We start from the raw sequence: 18,775 nt of genomic DNA, 5'->3' as shown, positions 1-18,775 counted from the left end.
AAATCTAAATTTCTACTCTCAATCAGCATTTCATGCAAAATATGAAAATAATTACATTGTAGATTAGTTACACAGACACTATATACAAAATTTAATTTTTCATTAGATAAAATTTTAACTCTGATATTTGACAAATTATGGAACTGGCATATTTTTTTTTTCCATTTTATTACCTACCTATTTGTCTATTACACAGGCAAGTTTATCATATTATAAAGTACATACATTATAAGGAATATGTATTTTATTAATTCTGTAACAAATTTATACTTCTACTGTCTCTAAAATCATGGATTTTACAAATTAAAGCTATACTTCTCTTAGATAATGCTCCTACATCTGTCAACAAAAAATTGAAAAAGTCGTCAAGTGTTTGCTACACTCTATTCCTTAGTGAAACAGCTCTTGGATAAATGATGATCAACATGTTATTTAGAATATAAAACAATGGCATAAAAAAAAGTTTTAATATGTGTTGTTTCATTGAATGATGATGTTCAAACACTAAAAGGACATAAATCCAAGAGATGCAATTATTTACCTAGCAGATATATTCATGAGATTTCAGATTATCATGGAAAGATTTACAGCCTACTCAGATAAAAAAAACTGATAATCTTCAATTATATAGCAAGTGTACACAAATATACAATTTTCCTTAAAATTAATAACTAATTACTAATGAAACTCTTAATTATGTATACATGTAATGTAACTTATGTAATTTATACACACTATTAATAATTAATTATATGAAAGTAATTAATTAACTATGGTTAACTAAATTAACCACTAATTTAAATAGTGGTTAATTCAATAATTTAAGTTTATTTAATATTTACAAAAACATTTTTTCTAAATACTCAATTATCTTCTAAACATTAAGAATTTCTTTTAGAATGTTTATAAAAGAGATTTCTGCAACATCTAATGAATTCATTTTAAAAGCTTTTAGATGTTCAAAAATATCTTTCTTTAAGTGATTTTTCCTTTATAGATTTCTTTATGATTTTTTCATCAAATGTTATAAATACCATACCATCCCAATCATACTTATCCATCAAATAAATTTGATTGATTTAAATAATTTAGTAATTTTAGATTTATATGAAATAAAATAGTATTTTTCATTATCATGAATATCAATTACTTTACTCGTTTTATATAAAAGAAAACTGTTATATTTTTTATATTTAATTATAATTACTAAATTTACAATATTTAAAATCAATGATAAGCAAATTTAACCATACAATTATCTTTTTTACTATTTTTTTGACAATTTTTTTAACACATTTATCCACAATTTTTCACACTTGCAAGTGGGGTTTCAGCTTCTAAGGATACTCTACTGTTCATCAAACACGGTGAAGAAATTACTTAATATACAACAAATTATTATTTTATTTTGTCAATAAAATTAACATTTTATATAAATGAAACTTCATGGAATTATTTTAATTATACCTTGTGGAACAGCCTTAAATCCAGTAGACTTATTAGGTGTACCATCTAGAAGTCTTGATATCTCTCCTGGATTCAAAGTTATTGAACAATCTACAAAATCTGACTGATGCAGACGTACTAATGCTTTGGAAGTCTTATTAAATAAGCTGTCATTCAATACTGCAAAAATAAAACAATAAGTTTTAAAAAATACAAACCTATAATAAACAGTTATTGAAAGAAATTGGAAAGTAGCATCAGAGACTTTACAAAAAAAACTGCTTTAATCTAAATTTAATGTCTATTTTTATTGCTAATTAATCATCAGTAAACAGTGAGAAAATACAAAATTAAAAACATATAAATAAAAAAGATAATAAAGAATCAACAATAAATTGTTAATTAATAAACTATACTTATGAAACACTACAAAGTGAATACTTAAATAAAAAGAACTGTTTACTCAAAAAAAAAGAAAAGTAAATGTTGATTTATGCAATCCAAAACAAAACCATGAAGTTAGCTTAACAATTTAAACATTCAACTCACACTGTCAGAAAAACTTAATGATTATTTATTTATCAATTGGATATTTTTATTTATTTTTGAATAAGATACATCTTGAAAAAAAAAGAGCATCTTGAATCATGAACCGATAAAAATATATCCCCTCCCACGATAAAATTTAAAAAGGCCCTTAACATTTTTATGTTCTTGGATTAAAAATTTTCTCCAAAAAGGTTTCTAATAAACTTAAAATTTTTTTCAATTATCAGAAACTGGTTTCTCATTGTTGCACAACAGTGAAGTTTCTATTAAATTTGATTAAGTGAGCTTCTCAATTAACTCCTATTTATTACAGACATTTTTATAACTTTCAACTAATTTTGTGACCAGTCTCCAGGTAATGTTATGATATGACTGGTTTCTATATTATTATTGAACCAAATACTTTTTTATTTTAGTTCACCCTACACAATTTTAATTAAATTAAAATTTTTGTTAAATTATTTTATTAATTTACTAACAACAAAAGGAAGTTTTATAAATGCAGCCACAATATTGTTGAAATTTTGACTTTCAAAACAGCCTTTTAGTTACACAAAGAGCAATATTTGATTTTTGGATATGCTTTATCTAAGTCTTCTTCTCTTATTATTTTGAAGTAAAGTTCTTTTACATGCACTCACAAAACAGCCTAAAATATTATTGTAGCAAACCAACCTGAATACTCTCCACCAGTATTTGTTGTATTTAAAAGCCTTGCCATTTCACCAGCATTCATAGTAACAGAACAATCACTAATATCTGAGCGGCGTAGGCGAACTTTAGAAGTTTTATTTAAAACACTGTCATGTATTGCTGAAAAAGAACAGATCATTAATAAAATTAAAATAAAAAGTTCATATGAGATATGACTTAACAGAGATAGAATATAATAGACATTAAAATTTATGTATGTTATTTGTCCAAAGGCCTGAATATGAATAAACTGATTTAAAATTCTCAAGCAGTAAAGAAGTGATGGAGAGATCAACATTTACGAGAAAAATTATTTTCTTGCAAAAAAATTACAATAAATTTCTGAATAAATAAGCTGGATAATAATAAACATAAAAAAATTGTTTACCTTTATGTACTAATTAAAAATAGTACATCATGGGCCAAAAGTTCAAATTTTTAGCTTCTGCTACAACAAAGATATTAAGATATAAAAAGTTCAATTTTCTTTAACTCCTTAATATTAGAGAGCTGGAAGGAGAGTAAATATCAGAGCTGATACTTATCATATGAATACTAGTACTTCCCAACTATAAGTAAAATAGTTGTCTCCTATAAACTATATTCCTGCTCAGAAGAACATTTCTAAAAAATTGGAATGTTTTGGAAGATAATTTTAAATTTTTGTTAAAACTTCACTCTTAAGATTTAAGGTAAAAATTCATACAATAATAGACAACCCTTCATTTTTTAAACAAATTGCTATTCATCCTCTGTTGATAGGATGAGATAATTACCATGAACCCTTGAACTTGCAAACAAGCATGGTTAATAAAGCAAGCATGTTTATCAGGCAAAGAAATTATTAAAAAACTAATTTTGAACTTCCCACATGTAAGAGAAATAACACAAAAATTAGATTTCTAAAAAAAGCAACCCATGTTGGACTTTTTGAAATGAATTTCCTACTAATAAGATTCATTATCCGGTGCACTTCTAACTAAATAGTTTACACTTCAGTTGGATCCTTTCTAACACCACACAATTCTGGGAATGGGCAAGATTATTTCTTTAGAAAACTTAAACCTTTTCTTAGATGGCTGTTAATTTCTTGAAGAATTTTTTTTTTCATTACATATTCATGCTAGTTAATGATCAGTAATTTGTTCCTTCTGTTCTGGGTAAAAATTACCAAATCTCCAGAAAGATTGGGTGTGGGATGAGACCTACTGTCTGAATAAAACATAAAAATATTTTTATACTCTTTTTTAGATCAAGTATCTGATATCAAATGTTTAAGGGAATGATAGCTATAGTTTGCAACAGACATTATGTAAACAATTGTGATTGAGGCAGTGGAATCAGGACTTTCTATTCAATTATTTAACAATAAAAAGTAAATAGTTATAAAAAATTAAGTTATTTAAATTTATACATAAAAAATTACGTCATTTAAACTTAAACATACAGTTAACAATATTAATTTTAAAAAAATTCAACTGAATGAATTAAGCAGGATTTATTTTTTTAATTTCTAATATTATCCTTGGAATGTAAATTTAGACTAGGATTTTTCATGAGCAGATCATTCTTTTCCAGCATCACTCCTCTTCTTTAAAGCATAAAAGTAATAATCAAGAAAAATTCAATAAGGGGAAACCAAGGAAAATGAATGGGGATATGTTGAGAGCAACTGTGGTAGTAAGAACTGAGGGAAGAGACAGATGATGGAGATTACTACATGATTAAGACAACTGATTTAGACTGGTCAAATCCAATGCTAAGAGGCAATTATACTGTTATAAGAATAAGAAGCAAAAATAAAACAGAAAGACAAAACTTGATAGTTTATGAAACAAGAATGACAATTTTTTATAGGGAAAACATTGATAGAATGTAACTCTTAGTTATTATACTTTCCAATTTTCTCTTTATAAAAACTTTTGTTTGTTCTTGTCTTGTTTGTTTTTTTGTTTGTTCTTTAGAATTTTTGTTTTACATTTAAAATGCATACTCACAGTATTATTTTTCTTCATAATTTACTCTTTTGGAAACCATTTTTCCCAGCAGATAGGTAGCTTTTTGAACCCACTATCATAAAATGAAGGGGGGCAAGACGTCAATCAATTGCACACGAACCCTTCAAAAGCAGCATAGTCTTCAAATTTCTGTTCTCCAAGTACTTCTTTTAGTGACCCAAACAAATGAAAATCGCAGGGCGATAAGTCCGAACTGTATGGAGGATGCTCCAGTGTAGTTCAGAAAAATGATGCAATTTTTTCTTGAGTCCAGAACCTTTCCGCTGACAGTCGAGTTTTGGCTTTAATGGATGCAGTTCCTCCCTTTTTTCGCCACTCCATACTTGCCTATTTTGATTCTGGAGTGGAATGGTGCATCCAAGTTTCATCACAGGTCATGATTTGATGCAAAAACTCTTCTTCAGCTTGGTAACAACTCAACGACTGTTGGCACACCTCTAGCTGATTGAACTTCTGACCTTTGGTGAAATGATGAGGGTCCTATCATGTTGCCACTTTTTTAAATCCAAGATTATCAGTAATAATTGTTTGAGCACTGCAGTAGCTTATTCTGATCTCAGAAGCAATTTCTGCAATTTTTAATCGACGGTTGTCCTCGATAAGATGACGAACCATGTTAACATTTTTAGCAGTAGCCTTTCTCCTTGGGCGACCTTCATTTTCAACTGGTTCTTGTCCTTCCAAAAACTGTTTATGTCAATCATACACTGGAGTATTTTTAAGTGTGTTGTCCCCGAACTGTGCCTGAAGTCTTCTCAAAGTTTTGGATAGCTTCACCCCTCTGTTGTGAAAAATCTAATATGTTGTGCAATGCGTGATGATTCCTCCTTCTCTGACATTGTGATACTGACTAGAAAAAAGTATGGACAGACTTTCTAAGAGTGGAATTCCCTCCATGCATCCCTATGTACAACACTGAGAAGCTACACCCCTCTCCATTGGCTAAGTATCAATGACAACAAAATTTCTGTTATATTTGATTCACCCTCGTAATTTGTTAACATGCTCAATTAACTTTTCAATTATAATACAATATATAAGTATTTATAATTTAGCTATGAGTGCTCATTTTAACAATACTTTGAAATTAATACTAACATATGGAAAACTCATTGCTGAAAAATACTGAAAATGCTAACATAATATTTTTCTAACAAATATTGATTTTGAATGGTGTAAGACTAACAATGGCAGCGAACATGATATAGTTTTACATCGGATTTCTTTAAAAAGTAAATTTAAATAAGCCAGTAGAAACAAAATCTTATTGCAAAATTAACTTCCTTTTTAAGAATGAAAAACATCAAAAATAAATTTAAATATAGTAGAAAAAATATTATAACTTTTTGGACTACTCAGTTAAATCTCTAAAATCCATCATTAAAAAAATAGAATTAAATCAAAATCTAAACTTTATTTTACACACCCAATTTTTTTTGGTGTTTTGCACATGTTAAAAGCAGAATACGAATTTCAAGTACTTGATCAATTAGATAAATTCTGTTGCAATAGAGAGACTGAGAAATATAAATAGGATTCCAGGTCAATAACCATGAGACTCTAAAAAAACTTCTTTTTTTTAACAGAAACAGCTTTCCTTATTTGAATTATATTTATTTTGAAGTTCCAGCTAAACTAGATAAATTCAACATTAATCATTATTATACAACAGTAACTTCATTTAGTAACAGATTACAAAAATAACACAACAATATTAAACATCAAAACTGACATGAAGATGAATAGAACATTACATAAATAAGTGTACATTTCATTAATACATCAGTTAATTAATGAAAAAAAATATTTAAAAGCACATTTATATATAATAATGAAAGATTAAAATCTGCCTTCAAAATATTTGTTTAAGACAGATTTCGTGCCTTCAGACACAGCATCAGATAATGAACAGAAACACTAGTTTGTGGTTTAATCATAAAAATGATACAACGAACAAATAAGGTAATAACTAGAATAAATTTATATAACTTCAATCCTACGGTCATATAATTGGCAGTTAGCACAATGAAACATAAATGGAACTGAAACTGAATTATATGATCAAAAACAATTTCTACCCTGACAAAAAAAGATAAGATTATCCCTCAATAATATAACATTCAATTTATAACAATAATATGTGAAATTATTTGTGCGGGTTAATCCTTTAAAAAAAAAAAATCATATTATGATGCATGAGATTTATGGTAAAATATAACTACACAAATGAATCTTTGTAATATAATAGAGGTGGTTTATTTAATGTATGTAATACATATAAAAAAGTAATGAATAGAGAAAATAATTCCCTTAAAAAAATTTACAACTACACTGAGGGCATATAAAATCATATAACATCTAGTTTCACTGATTGTGGTTGTTAAACATACGTATATCTTTATATATATCTGGATAAGTGATAAAATAATACAAACATCGCTCAGGCCTTGTGTAGCGTAATACACTTCGACTTGGTGAGCCGTGAATCTCATCCAGCACACGTAATGATCTGTCTAATAAATCTTCTTCGGACATTGTGGAGTAGACAACCTAAAAAAGAAAGACCTACTTAATTTTACTTTCTATTAAAAGAATATGAATACATAACATGCACACATATTACACAATTTCAACTCAAAAGAAAAAAAAATTTTTTTTAAAAACTGCCAACAATAACATGGTGATGCTGCCTCAGAACAGCAGTGACAAGTCACTGAAGATAGCTGAAGGTAACTAAAAATGTTTTGAAGTTAAAAAAAGTTATGTTTATAAAATTTGCTTCATAAAAAATTTAGTCAGTTGATGGGTTTTTTGATGGCTATTCTCCATTCTTTTCTATTCTGTTCACATCTTTCAACCTCAACATATTTACTACATTCTACTACCTCAATTATTAACAGTTCAATATTATTTTGAATACTAGATTGTGGATATCGGTGTTCTTTGGTGGTTGGATTTCAGTTAATCACAGATCTCAGGAATGGTCGAACTGAGACTGTACAAGACTACACTTCGTTTACACTCATACATATCATCACCATTCATCTTCTGAAGTCATACCTGAATGGTAATTCCCGGAGGTTGAACAGGAAAAAGAAAGATGATATTTACTCCAATCTTATTATGTAACTGGTGTATCCAAATATATTAAGGCGACAGTCCAATCTTATTCTACAGTTTTTACATTCTACAAATTCTTCTATTACCAAATTAAGAAAGCCTGGATCTGGATATCTTAATTCACTGTTATCCTAAGTCTTTTACAAGATTCTGCCACAAATTCTTCTCCTCTTGTCTTATGATATTTTCAGTTTGAATTTTATCAAGCCATGAATTTATAACATCCTCCTGTAACACCACAGTTCAATGAGCTTTAGTCTTTTCCTTTCTGTTCTTCCTTCTTCTTTTTCTGTTTAGCCTCCAGAACCACCATAAGGTATCACTTCAGAGGATGATGAAAGAATGTAAAAGAAGTATAGTCTTGTTCAGTCTCAGATCAACCACTCCTGAGAGGTATGATTAACTGAAACCCAAACACCAAAGAACACTGCTATCCACGATCTAGTAATCAAATCTGTATAAGAGTAACTTTCTATTCTTCCTACTAACCATTTTTTGTTTATTACAAGTACTGCACTCCACATAAATATTTTCAAGAATATCTTTGTAATTCTTGGATCTAGATTTGCTAAGAGCAAACTTCTTTTTTTTCTATCCTTCTTCGTGCCAGTTTCCTTTTTACATCTGTACTATTTCATCCATTCTTTTAATTTCACTAACTAAATAATAAAATTCCACAACTTCTGGTAACTGTGTTTTCCTAACTTAATCTTTATTCTTCATTACTATTTTCTTGTCACATTTACATTTGTTTTAGTTTTATTTTCAAACTAAATTTCTCTCCTACCAACAAATCCAGTCCATTCAGTATTTCTTCCAACTCATTTCTGCTTTTTGCTATAAGAACAATGTCATTAGTGAATCTAATTTTTATTAAATATATTCTACATCTATCTTTCTTGTAATCATCACTACTCTTTCAACCATTATTCCTTTACTTTTGTTGACTATTTACTAGTTTCATCTTTCACAGGTATCATTTTCTATCTTCATAATTTTTTGTGTTTGTATACTTTTTGCAATATATATATTTTAAACCGGATGTTTCTATTTTTGCGTAGTGCTGAGTTAATACAAAAAATTTAATACTGTCATGTATATTTTTTGTGCTGGAAGAGTTTTTAATAAGTTTGTTTTTTATTTTTAATTTTTGTGGTTCTGTGTTTTGATTTTTTTATCCGAATAGGAAGCCTTTTACACTCCCTATTAGAATTTGTTAAATTTTATATAGTTTTTTTTATTATTTTTGCTTTTATGTTTTAAAAACTTTGTCTGTGATAATAGTTGTAAGATTTTAATGATATTAGTTGTAAGTCTTTAAATATATGAGTTTTAAGTTTATTTCACTTTTTTAATTTTTGTTTTTAACTTAGTTTTAATTTTTATTATATAGTTTGTATTAAGTTTTATTTAATTTTCTTATTTTAGTTTTTAACATAGTTTTAATTTTTATGGTTTTTTTAGTCTTTTTGTTATCCAAGAATAGGCTCTTTACACCCATCTCGGACTTTGTTAAATTGTATTTACTTTTGATTTTATTTTAGATTTTATCTGTGATATTAGTTTTAAGATTTATTATTTATCCTTTAGATTAATTTTAATTTCTTTTATCTAAAAAAAAAAATCCAGGCGATAACACATAGAAGTTTTTCACCCTATATATAAAAAAAAGCTCAAGCTTTACTTTCTCCTCTACTATGTTATTCAAGTCTCACAGTACAAAAATTATTATCAACTGTCACGTATTCGTAGATTAAGTATTTAGTCATGTAAATCATGCACTTTTTTGACCAACATTTTTTATCTAAAAAGTAGGTGCAAGATTTACGCGATGGAATGATTTTACAAAGGTTTATAATGAAACTAACATGTGATAATCAGCGAAAAAATGATATTTATTTGACTGAATATTTTATTTTTGAATATTTTTATAAGTATTGTTTAAAGATTCAGGTGCATGAATTAATTGTGTGAGTAAATATGGTATATATTTCACCATATATCTTTTCAGTTTCTTTATTTTCTGCTACAGTAATTGAGATAAAATAATATTTTATTTCTATAAGTTCAAATGTACATTAAAAGGAGCTGTGTATAAAACTGTTAATTTTTAAGGATTTCAATTCCAAATCAACTCATTTAAAATATAATTAAATTATTTATCCATTTCAATGATATCCTTCCTTTATCACTTAATATCGTTAAATTTAAATTGATTACTTTCTTTTCATCTGTTGTTAAGGATTACCAATAAAACAAATATAATCATATTAAATTAAAAATGTAACAAATTACAATATAGGTTTTAAAAAGTTAAATAAAAAAAGCTTCTTATTAGGGGTTCAGCTGTTTTACTCCCTCTAAAGTATTCTTGTACATATTTGAGCTAAGTTTATCATCAAGAACAACATCTATTTCTTTCTGTGAACTGTTACCCTAAACAAAAAGTGGAATAAATCTTGATTACAATGAGAAATAAACCAGACATTCCAAAAAAAAAAGTGTCTATGTCTTTGGGCTTCTGCACATTGCAGATAGTACATCATCATTTTCAAATTTGTATAACTTCCTCTTTAAAAAATGTGCAGCCTACATGCTTCGGCTACCCTAAGCAAACCAACAAGTTTTTATTTGACACTATAATCCTTAATCTAAAGCACTTTTACAAAACTTCAAGAGCACTTCATAATTAGGATTGTAATTGGAATTATTCACAATACTATTGATACAATCATTTGTAGACTAAAGTAAAACCTGCTTCTTAATCTTAATTATAAGATCTTTACTTCTCTACATGCTCAAAATCCTGTTCTATTTTAAGGGATAATTCCATATTGTTATATCCAGCTTGTTGCCCTATTATAATAATAAAAACATAAAAATCTCTGCCATTTCATTCATTAATGTAATTCTCCTATAATGTGTAGGGTAATTCTTGTCTCCCTTCTCATAAAACAGTCTAGTAACCATTAGTGCTACAGCACAAGTACTCTATCTTTACCACTGTTAAAATATAACTGAATAAATTTAAAAGATGTTTTATAATGGCGGCATAGACTTATATGATTCTGATATACATCTAAACCTTCCATTTCCTACTTTTAATTGCTGTCTGCAATTCCACTAGAGATACATAACTCTAAAATAGGATTCCCAACTAGAAAAGAGATAACCTTCTCTTATTGCTAATGATTTTCTTTCTTATAAAACTCCTTCAGTACAATTGGTATCAAAAGCCACTTTTGTTAACAGTTGATGTGATGACTGATCTAGCCTCACATGAGATGCTCGCATCACCACTCTAGCCTCAGACATAGTCCCCCACAGGAAGCCCATTATTATTATTGACAATTTTATAAATTTATTAAATATCATTTTATTTAACGTAAATTTTATTTTATTATTTTTGTGATACTATTCATTCAACTGATTCAAATCATTCAGTTCAAACTCAGCTCATACAGTTAGAGACTCACAGTTTACAGTTCATTAATTCAATTCATTATAATTTATGCTTCAACTGGAAAATCTCCACTACTACATATATATATATATATATATATAGCCTACGACACTCCTGGTAATGTAAGGATTCCAACGCAGGGTCCCACATATAAATCGGTTCAGCCACTGAGCTGCTACGGTGGAAATATACATAGGAGGGTTGTGGCTATTAAACGAGACTAATGCTATAAAATATTTTATTTTACATTTATACAAATTTAGTTGTTACCCCCTTCAATATACACCCCTCCTCAATCCCTACAATGCTCCATACGAATTTTCCATTGTTCGAAACACCGCTGGAAGTCTTCTTCTATGAGCTTGCTGCTTCATGACGTGTGCTGCTTTTTCTTTCACAGCTTCAACGGTCTGAAATCTTGTTCCTTTTAATGCAGATTTGACCATGGGAAACAGATAAAAGTCATATGGTGTTAGGTCAGATGAATACGGCGGATGATCTAACTCTGGGATGTTATACTTGACTAGAAATGTTTTGACAGAAATGCAGTGCGAGTCGGTGCGTTGTCCTGATGAAGAACCCATGACATGTCTCACAACTTGGGTCGTTTTTTTCTTATTTTTTCACAGAGTTGAGCAAGGACCTCAATATAGTAATGTTGATTAATAGTTTGACCTTCAGGAATCCAGTGAAGGTACACAATCCCATGAATATTGAAAAATACAATCACCATCGCTTTGAATTTTAATTTGTTCATTCAAGCTTTTTTAATTCTCGGTGAAGTTGGGGCCTTCCAATGCATGGATTGACACTTAGTAGGATCATAAGTGAAAAACCAAGATTCAACACATGTCACCACACTTTCCAAGAAGTTTGGATCATTTTCAATGGCATTCCAAGTATCAGAACAAACATTTTCAAGAGCTTGTTTTTGTTTGATTGTGAGAATTATAATCACCATTTTTGCACACACTTTTTACATGTTAAAATTGTTATGAAAATTTTGCCTTAAATGCATTCTTTGTCAATTCCTACAGTTTCAGCAATCGCATGAATAGTTCGTCGATGGTCAGATTACCAGTTTTTTCAATATTTTTATCTGTTTTTATGTGAAAGGGAAACCCGGGCGAACATCATCTTCAACGTCTTCTCAGCCATCTTGGAAACGCTTAAACCACTCAAAAACCCACGCACATGATAAAAATACATTGCCATGCACTTTTTTTAATAAAAGATAAGTTTCAGTAGCGGTTTTCCAAGTTTCATATGAAATTTCACGACAATTCTTTGCTCTAATAAAACACTTATTTTTTTGGCAAAACAAAAAAAAACAGATTTTATCCAAATGAAGGCCATGGCCAGACTAATATGTCTACAGACCATAGCCAGACAGACCATAGACCATAGACAGACTAGCCATACCTTGTACATACATAAAATACATAATGTATTTAGGTGCCTAAATACATTACACACTTTTTTGGGCAGTCATGTAAAAATATGAGCAATTGAAATTTTCTAGTCGGTTAGGATTCCATGTTTAATCATACCTAAAAGAAGAAGCAACAGGATCAAGGCATACTCTATGGCCTTTTGAACTACCTAATCTTAATAACTTATTTACATTATGACCTGTAGTTGAATTCTTAATTTATCATTTATAACGATAATACATTTGACTTTAAATTTAAAAACTTCCTTCTTATCTCTCATCAATTGTTCTACAAATTATCAGATTGTTATTCTTTCATATTTTTTGTATTACAATTTACTGCTTCTGCAGCTGATTCCTAAGATTTTGTTTTAAATACCTTACAGTTTTTTAATTTTATTTGTACTTTGATTTACGTCAGCAGTGAATCTTATAAATGATGGTTAATTTCTTCTTTAATTACTTCTCTTGTTTCATTTCTTAAATCCTTAATCATATCTGCAAATAATTCTTTTAATTCCAAATCTGATATCATAATTTTAATATTTTACTAACAATTATTATTAAAACTAGTAATCAATTATTGGTGGAATTTAGAATATTTATTTATTATTAAATATACTTGCAATCAGTGAAAATAATCTTTATTTAAGGTCAACAACCAATTAGCAATTTCATAAAAATACCTGTAAAATTATACAAATGAATGCTAAAGATCATGATAATAAACCCAGTAGCTGTATAACAAAAGCTAAACATTAGTTCACAATAATACATCAACAATAAAATTAAATATTTTACAGAAATAATTAAAAATACACTGAATAAAACAGTATAGAAAAACATGACTACTAGTTGACAAGGAAGGGTGCATATTCACAGAGTTTACGAACTGCTGCTGTGTACAGTCACATTCCAGTGGTATTAGTAAAGTAACTGCGACTTCTGCTGAGAGATTAGATTGCTGTTTCAAACATTATTTTATGTGTGTATGGATGCAGATGCATATCATGATTAGTGTTATAACACTATATTATTATGCATTATCATGATAGTGTTATAACATATTATTCATTAGGCTTTATTTAAATTAATTTCTTATTAATGAATTAACTGATGTCATTTTAATTTCAATATTTAATAATAAAACATCAGTTTTTCTTTGATTAATTACAGCTATTTTTGTATAAATAATGAATTTTATCTTTTGTCCTGTTACTTTGTAATAAGAGCAATTATTTTCTTAGTCAATGTACTTTAAAACATATGCATGATGAAGACATATTATACTAAAAAATAGTATATTCAAGTAAATAATGAATAAATCTGTTACATCAACTGTTTTGGTTTAAGTAATGATATTATGACAAACAGGATAAGCGAGTCATAGATTTATGGATTAAAATATATGGATTTAAAATAGGCATGTAGTAAAAAACATTATGTAATTTATGGATATGTTATTACTAATAAAAACAAATATTTTCTGTTCTTTGCACTGAAAATTAAAACAGTTGTTACTTAATAGTAGTTGTGTTATGATTTTACATGAACGCAGAAAAACCTCTTCACAGTCAAGCATATCATCTCACATTTAACGTTATTAAGATATAGAAAAGAAAAAAATGGATAATTGGTGCCTCTTATTAAAGTGACAGAATATGCTTGTGCTAAACATAACCTGGTCTAAAATAATTGACATCAGGAAAATTGGATATGAAGCGGAGACTAGTGGTTGTCAAATTTAAACACCAAAGAAAACAGAAATATACTCCTCATAATAAATAAGAAATAAATGATTTTGACTGGTGTATTATTAAAAGAGAATTTCTTAAATATTTTGAACTCTATAAGGAAGGAAATACCCACTATACAAAAATTGTGTAATTTTTGTAGTGAGGAACTGAATTCTACCACTAGTAGGGAAACACTAATCTAGGGAAAGTTATAAAATCTATGGATTTACAACTGAGGAGGTGTAAAAAAAAAATAAACTGATTTTGTGTGAACAAGATGATGCAATTGTGAAACGTGCATTTTTTCTTAGGTATCTGAGAAAAAATGCAACTTCTGAGTAAAAGAGACTGGTCATATACTAGATGAAATTTGGATGCATACACATTATATGGTAAAAAAGTGCTGGCAAGGTGATGATGTACCACATATTTTTGTTACTAGTAATATCAGTGACCGTTTAATAACAGCTCATGCAGGTGGATTCATGGATGATGCTTTTTCAATGTACAATTCCAAGAGAGAAACAGAAGATTATCATAAAGAGATGAACAATAAAGTTTTTGAAGTATATTGGAAAGCAAGTTATTCCACAACTACCAACAAATTGCATTTTAGTTATACATAACACACCTTACCATAATAAAAAAATAAACCTCCATCATCCAATTCATTGAAAAACTATATTCATGAATGACTCTAAAAAAATAAAATAAACTAGCCAGATCTAAAAAAAAAAAAAAAAACTTTTTAGGAAACTGTCAAACTACACTGTCCAAAACCATGAATACATGAACTACACGTCCAAAAAAATATGAATTAGATGAAATACTAAATAACAAAGAGATTACACTGCTTAGATTGCCATCTTACCACTCAGATTTTAACCTCTCTCTCTTTTTTCCTGTTTAGCCTCCGGTAACTACCGTTTAGATAATTCTTCAGAGGATGAATGAGGATGATATGTATGAGTGTAAATGAAGTGTAGTCTTGTACATTCTCAGTTCGACCATCCCTGAGATGTGTGGTTAATTGAAACCCAACCACCAAAGAACACCATATCCACGATCTAGTATTCAGATCCGTGTAAAAATAACTGGCTTTACTAGGACTTGAATGCTGTAATTCTCGACTTTCCAAATCAGCTGATTTGGGAAGACGCGTTAACCACTACACCAACCCGATGGGTCACTCAGATATTAACCTAACTGAATTTATTTGGAATCTAGTTAAAAAACAAATTCAAGACCGCAATAGGTTCCAATGTCATTAACAGAACTGAGAGCTATTACATTTGATGCAATTTCATCAATTACTTTAGAAGAGTGGAAAAAATCAGTGCTGAAAGTTCAGGATATAATGGACTCTTACTAGAAAACAAATGCGTTAATGGTAGATGCCATTGAAAATATAATTATACAAATATAGGGATGGACGAATTGGAAATTAATTCCAGTGTTAGTGAAACTAAGCCAAGCTCAGAAATAGAGTATTGTTGGCCTATCACAGAAGATAGTTTTATGGAAACCGCAGACGAAACTGGTTAAGGACTGTATTAGGTAGAATTGATCTTTTAATTATTAAGTAAATTATATAAAAATATTATTTCATTTGTTATTCTACTGCTACATCCAACTTGCTGTGATTCCGTAGGCCTAAATGTCCAATTTATTACTAGCAGCTTTGAATATAATGCTGTGAATTATGCCACCGGTTTGGTGGAAATGTTTACTTAATTAAATTATTGTAATAATTTGCAGGTTAAGTTTATTTCATTTATGAATACAGTAATGTAAATTAATATTTTTAATTGTGTTATACAGTAATCAGAAAAAAATCACAGGTTTGAAAAAATACAGCAACCCATTTTAAACAGATAGAAAAGCATGTCACTTTGTTCAATAGGATTAAGCCCAAATCATACTGTAGTTTTATATCTCCATCTCTATCTATAGCCAAACCAAACTACAGTCCTTCACGAATATAAACTTAGCCTTGTCAACTTGTAACATTATCATAAACTGAAAGTGGTGTGCAAACATAAAAAATGTAAATAAATATGCCCAAACAACTGATGCACAGCCCATCAGGTTGGTCCAGTGGTGAACTTGTCATCCCAAATCAACTAACTTTGAAGGCGAGAGTTATAGGCTTCAAATCCTAGTAAAGGCAGTTACTTTTATAGGGATTTTATTACTAGATCATGGATACTAGTGTTCTTTGGTGGTTGGGTTTCAATTAACCACATACCTCAGTAATGGTCAACCTGAGACTGTACAAGACTACATTTCATTTACAATCATACATATCATCATCTTAAGTAATACCTTTCGGTGGTTCCAGAGGCTAAACAGAAAAAGAAAGCAACATATGATGCATGAACTAGTAAACATAACCTGTAAAAAAATCTTTTTTTCCTTTAAAAGCAGAACTGAACCACAAGGTAAAAGTATAATATTAATGGTTATTTCTAAAAAATAAATCAGCATTCTGGTTGATCAATAATCTTGAAAGGGTTATTACAGAATTGACTTACAGTGTACAACCCATAGAAAAAAATTACAAGTATAAACTGTGTAAAAATTAGTGTCAAATACTGTGATAATTTAGCATGTATTGAAAAGCTTATGGTTGGATAAAACAAAAAGAGAGTTGAATAACTAGATTAATAAAGAATTACTTGCGGAAAAAACAACTACAATAACTTTTTGTCCTTCAGTAGAAGCTTAATTAAGAATAAATATAGATAGAAAATAGTGCTATGAAATTAATAATAAAATCTCTGCAGGTCTACAGGAACAGAAATGTTAAATTCAATCTTTCATGAAATAATAATAACACAGATAAAAATGTTTAAAATGGAAAAAATGTCTATCAAGATTCACCTCAACACTGAAATATACACCTTGACATTCAAGAAAGAGCATAATAAAGTACTGCAAAAAGTAATACTCCCACAGTAGTAAAAATGTCAATAGAATTCCTAACACAAAATAATCAACATATTTCAGTGGTACAATGTTATTGGTAAATGTAACATTTAAAAAGATACTTTGCAGAGGGCTTCCTCTCTCTCATTAAAAAAAACGTTCCTTTGGAGAAAAAAGTAGTTAGTAAATTTTTTCACGTACTGAAATTGTCAATAAATAAATTACTAGAACAGTAAAATTTCATCAGTGACTAATACCGGGCAGGACTTGATCACCTTTTTTGTAGTTCTTTAAATTAGTTCATGCTTAAATTACTAAATAATTTAACCAAACATAATATTCTAATCAATGAATAAGTATGGTTTATTACGGTAAGTGAAAATTGGTATTTTTTTATCTAAGATTTGTAACTCCATAAATCTTTGTATTATGCGAAATAAATTAGCGTGAAACCACTTACACAAACTCTTAACCTTAAAAATTAAAGTTGCTTGCTCACCTTACTACACTAATTTAATAACTGAGGAATAAACCTGAAAAAAGATTTTATAAACATCAAATAATAATTAAGTTCGTCCAAGAAGACATGCAATAAACACGATATTAATTTGCATTAGCACGCCTAGACTTCCCTCCATGCTAACAAAAAAAAACAATCGATTCTTTTGAACGTAATAAACTATCGATAATACCTATTTTTGTTACTAGTCTCTGATTTTAGTTGAAATTATAATATCGATTGTCGTAAATAATATTGTTTATTTGAAAATAAATATTTGCTAACAAATAGTAAATATGTACGAGGTAATTTATTTAGGGTAGACAATTGAAAATATAGCATATAAGCCAACAACTGCTAATTATGAAAGTCTTAAAAAATATAAATAAATTAATGATAAAGAAATACCTTGAATATAATAAATGGAAATTTGTTTTGTTAACATACTTGGCTGGTTAATTCAAGTTAACCAAAGAACTCTTGTTTTATTTCAACCTCGCAGATGGCGCTGTTGTAATGGCGTCAGTTTTTTTACCATAGTCAAGTGTTCATTGTTAATTAACACGGCCTGGTGAAGTAACCTATTACGGTTATGTAATATGGTCATATAATATGACCATCATGCTGCCAAACATGATTATGTGTAATATTGAAGACAGCGATGAAACTCTTTTAACTGATTCACAACACTATTATTACCACCACCACTGACATGTTCTTCCTGCAACTAAATTCAGCTAATTCAACTGTTGAGAGTAAATACATCCAGAATAAGGAGTGTTGGCTTTTCTTTTGTCTTCAGTCATTTGACTGGTTTGATGCAGCTCTCCAAGATTCCCTATCTAGTGCTAGTCATTTGATTTCGGTATACCCCCTACATCCCTAACAATC

At 28.8% G+C, this 18,775-nt stretch overlaps 1 protein-coding gene across 2 annotated transcripts in view; it reads right to left on the bottom strand.

Annotated features, from left to right (window-relative positions):
• The window catches only part of Nup107 (nuclear pore complex protein Nup107), a 153,028-nt gene extending 134,987 nt beyond the window's left edge, over positions 1-18,041 (bottom strand). The window contains exons 1-4 of one of the 2 annotated variants that reach the window (XM_075372608.1): positions 17,885-18,041; positions 7,142-7,271; positions 2,671-2,808; positions 1,468-1,626 (exon numbers count right to left, since the gene is read on the bottom strand). In XM_075372608.1, coding sequence (XP_075228723.1) covers positions 1,468-1,626; positions 2,671-2,808; positions 7,142-7,241 — 397 coding nt within the window. In that variant the 5' untranslated portion in view covers positions 7,242-7,271; positions 17,885-18,041. The remainder of the gene's footprint in view (positions 1-1,467; positions 1,627-2,670; positions 2,809-7,141; positions 7,272-17,884) is intronic. The other variant, XM_075372600.1, reaches the window with a different exon arrangement.
• Between the last annotated feature and the right edge of the window lie 734 nt (positions 18,042-18,775).

This window comes from Lycorma delicatula, chromosome 1, assembly GCF_047948215.1.
Source record: "Lycorma delicatula isolate Av1 chromosome 1, ASM4794821v1, whole genome shotgun sequence".
In the NCBI taxonomy this organism is placed as follows: Eukaryota; Metazoa; Arthropoda; class Insecta; order Hemiptera; family Fulgoridae; genus Lycorma; species Lycorma delicatula.
Note: the sequence above shows the minus strand (reverse complement) of the source record. Positions and strands in the feature narration are given on the sequence as shown.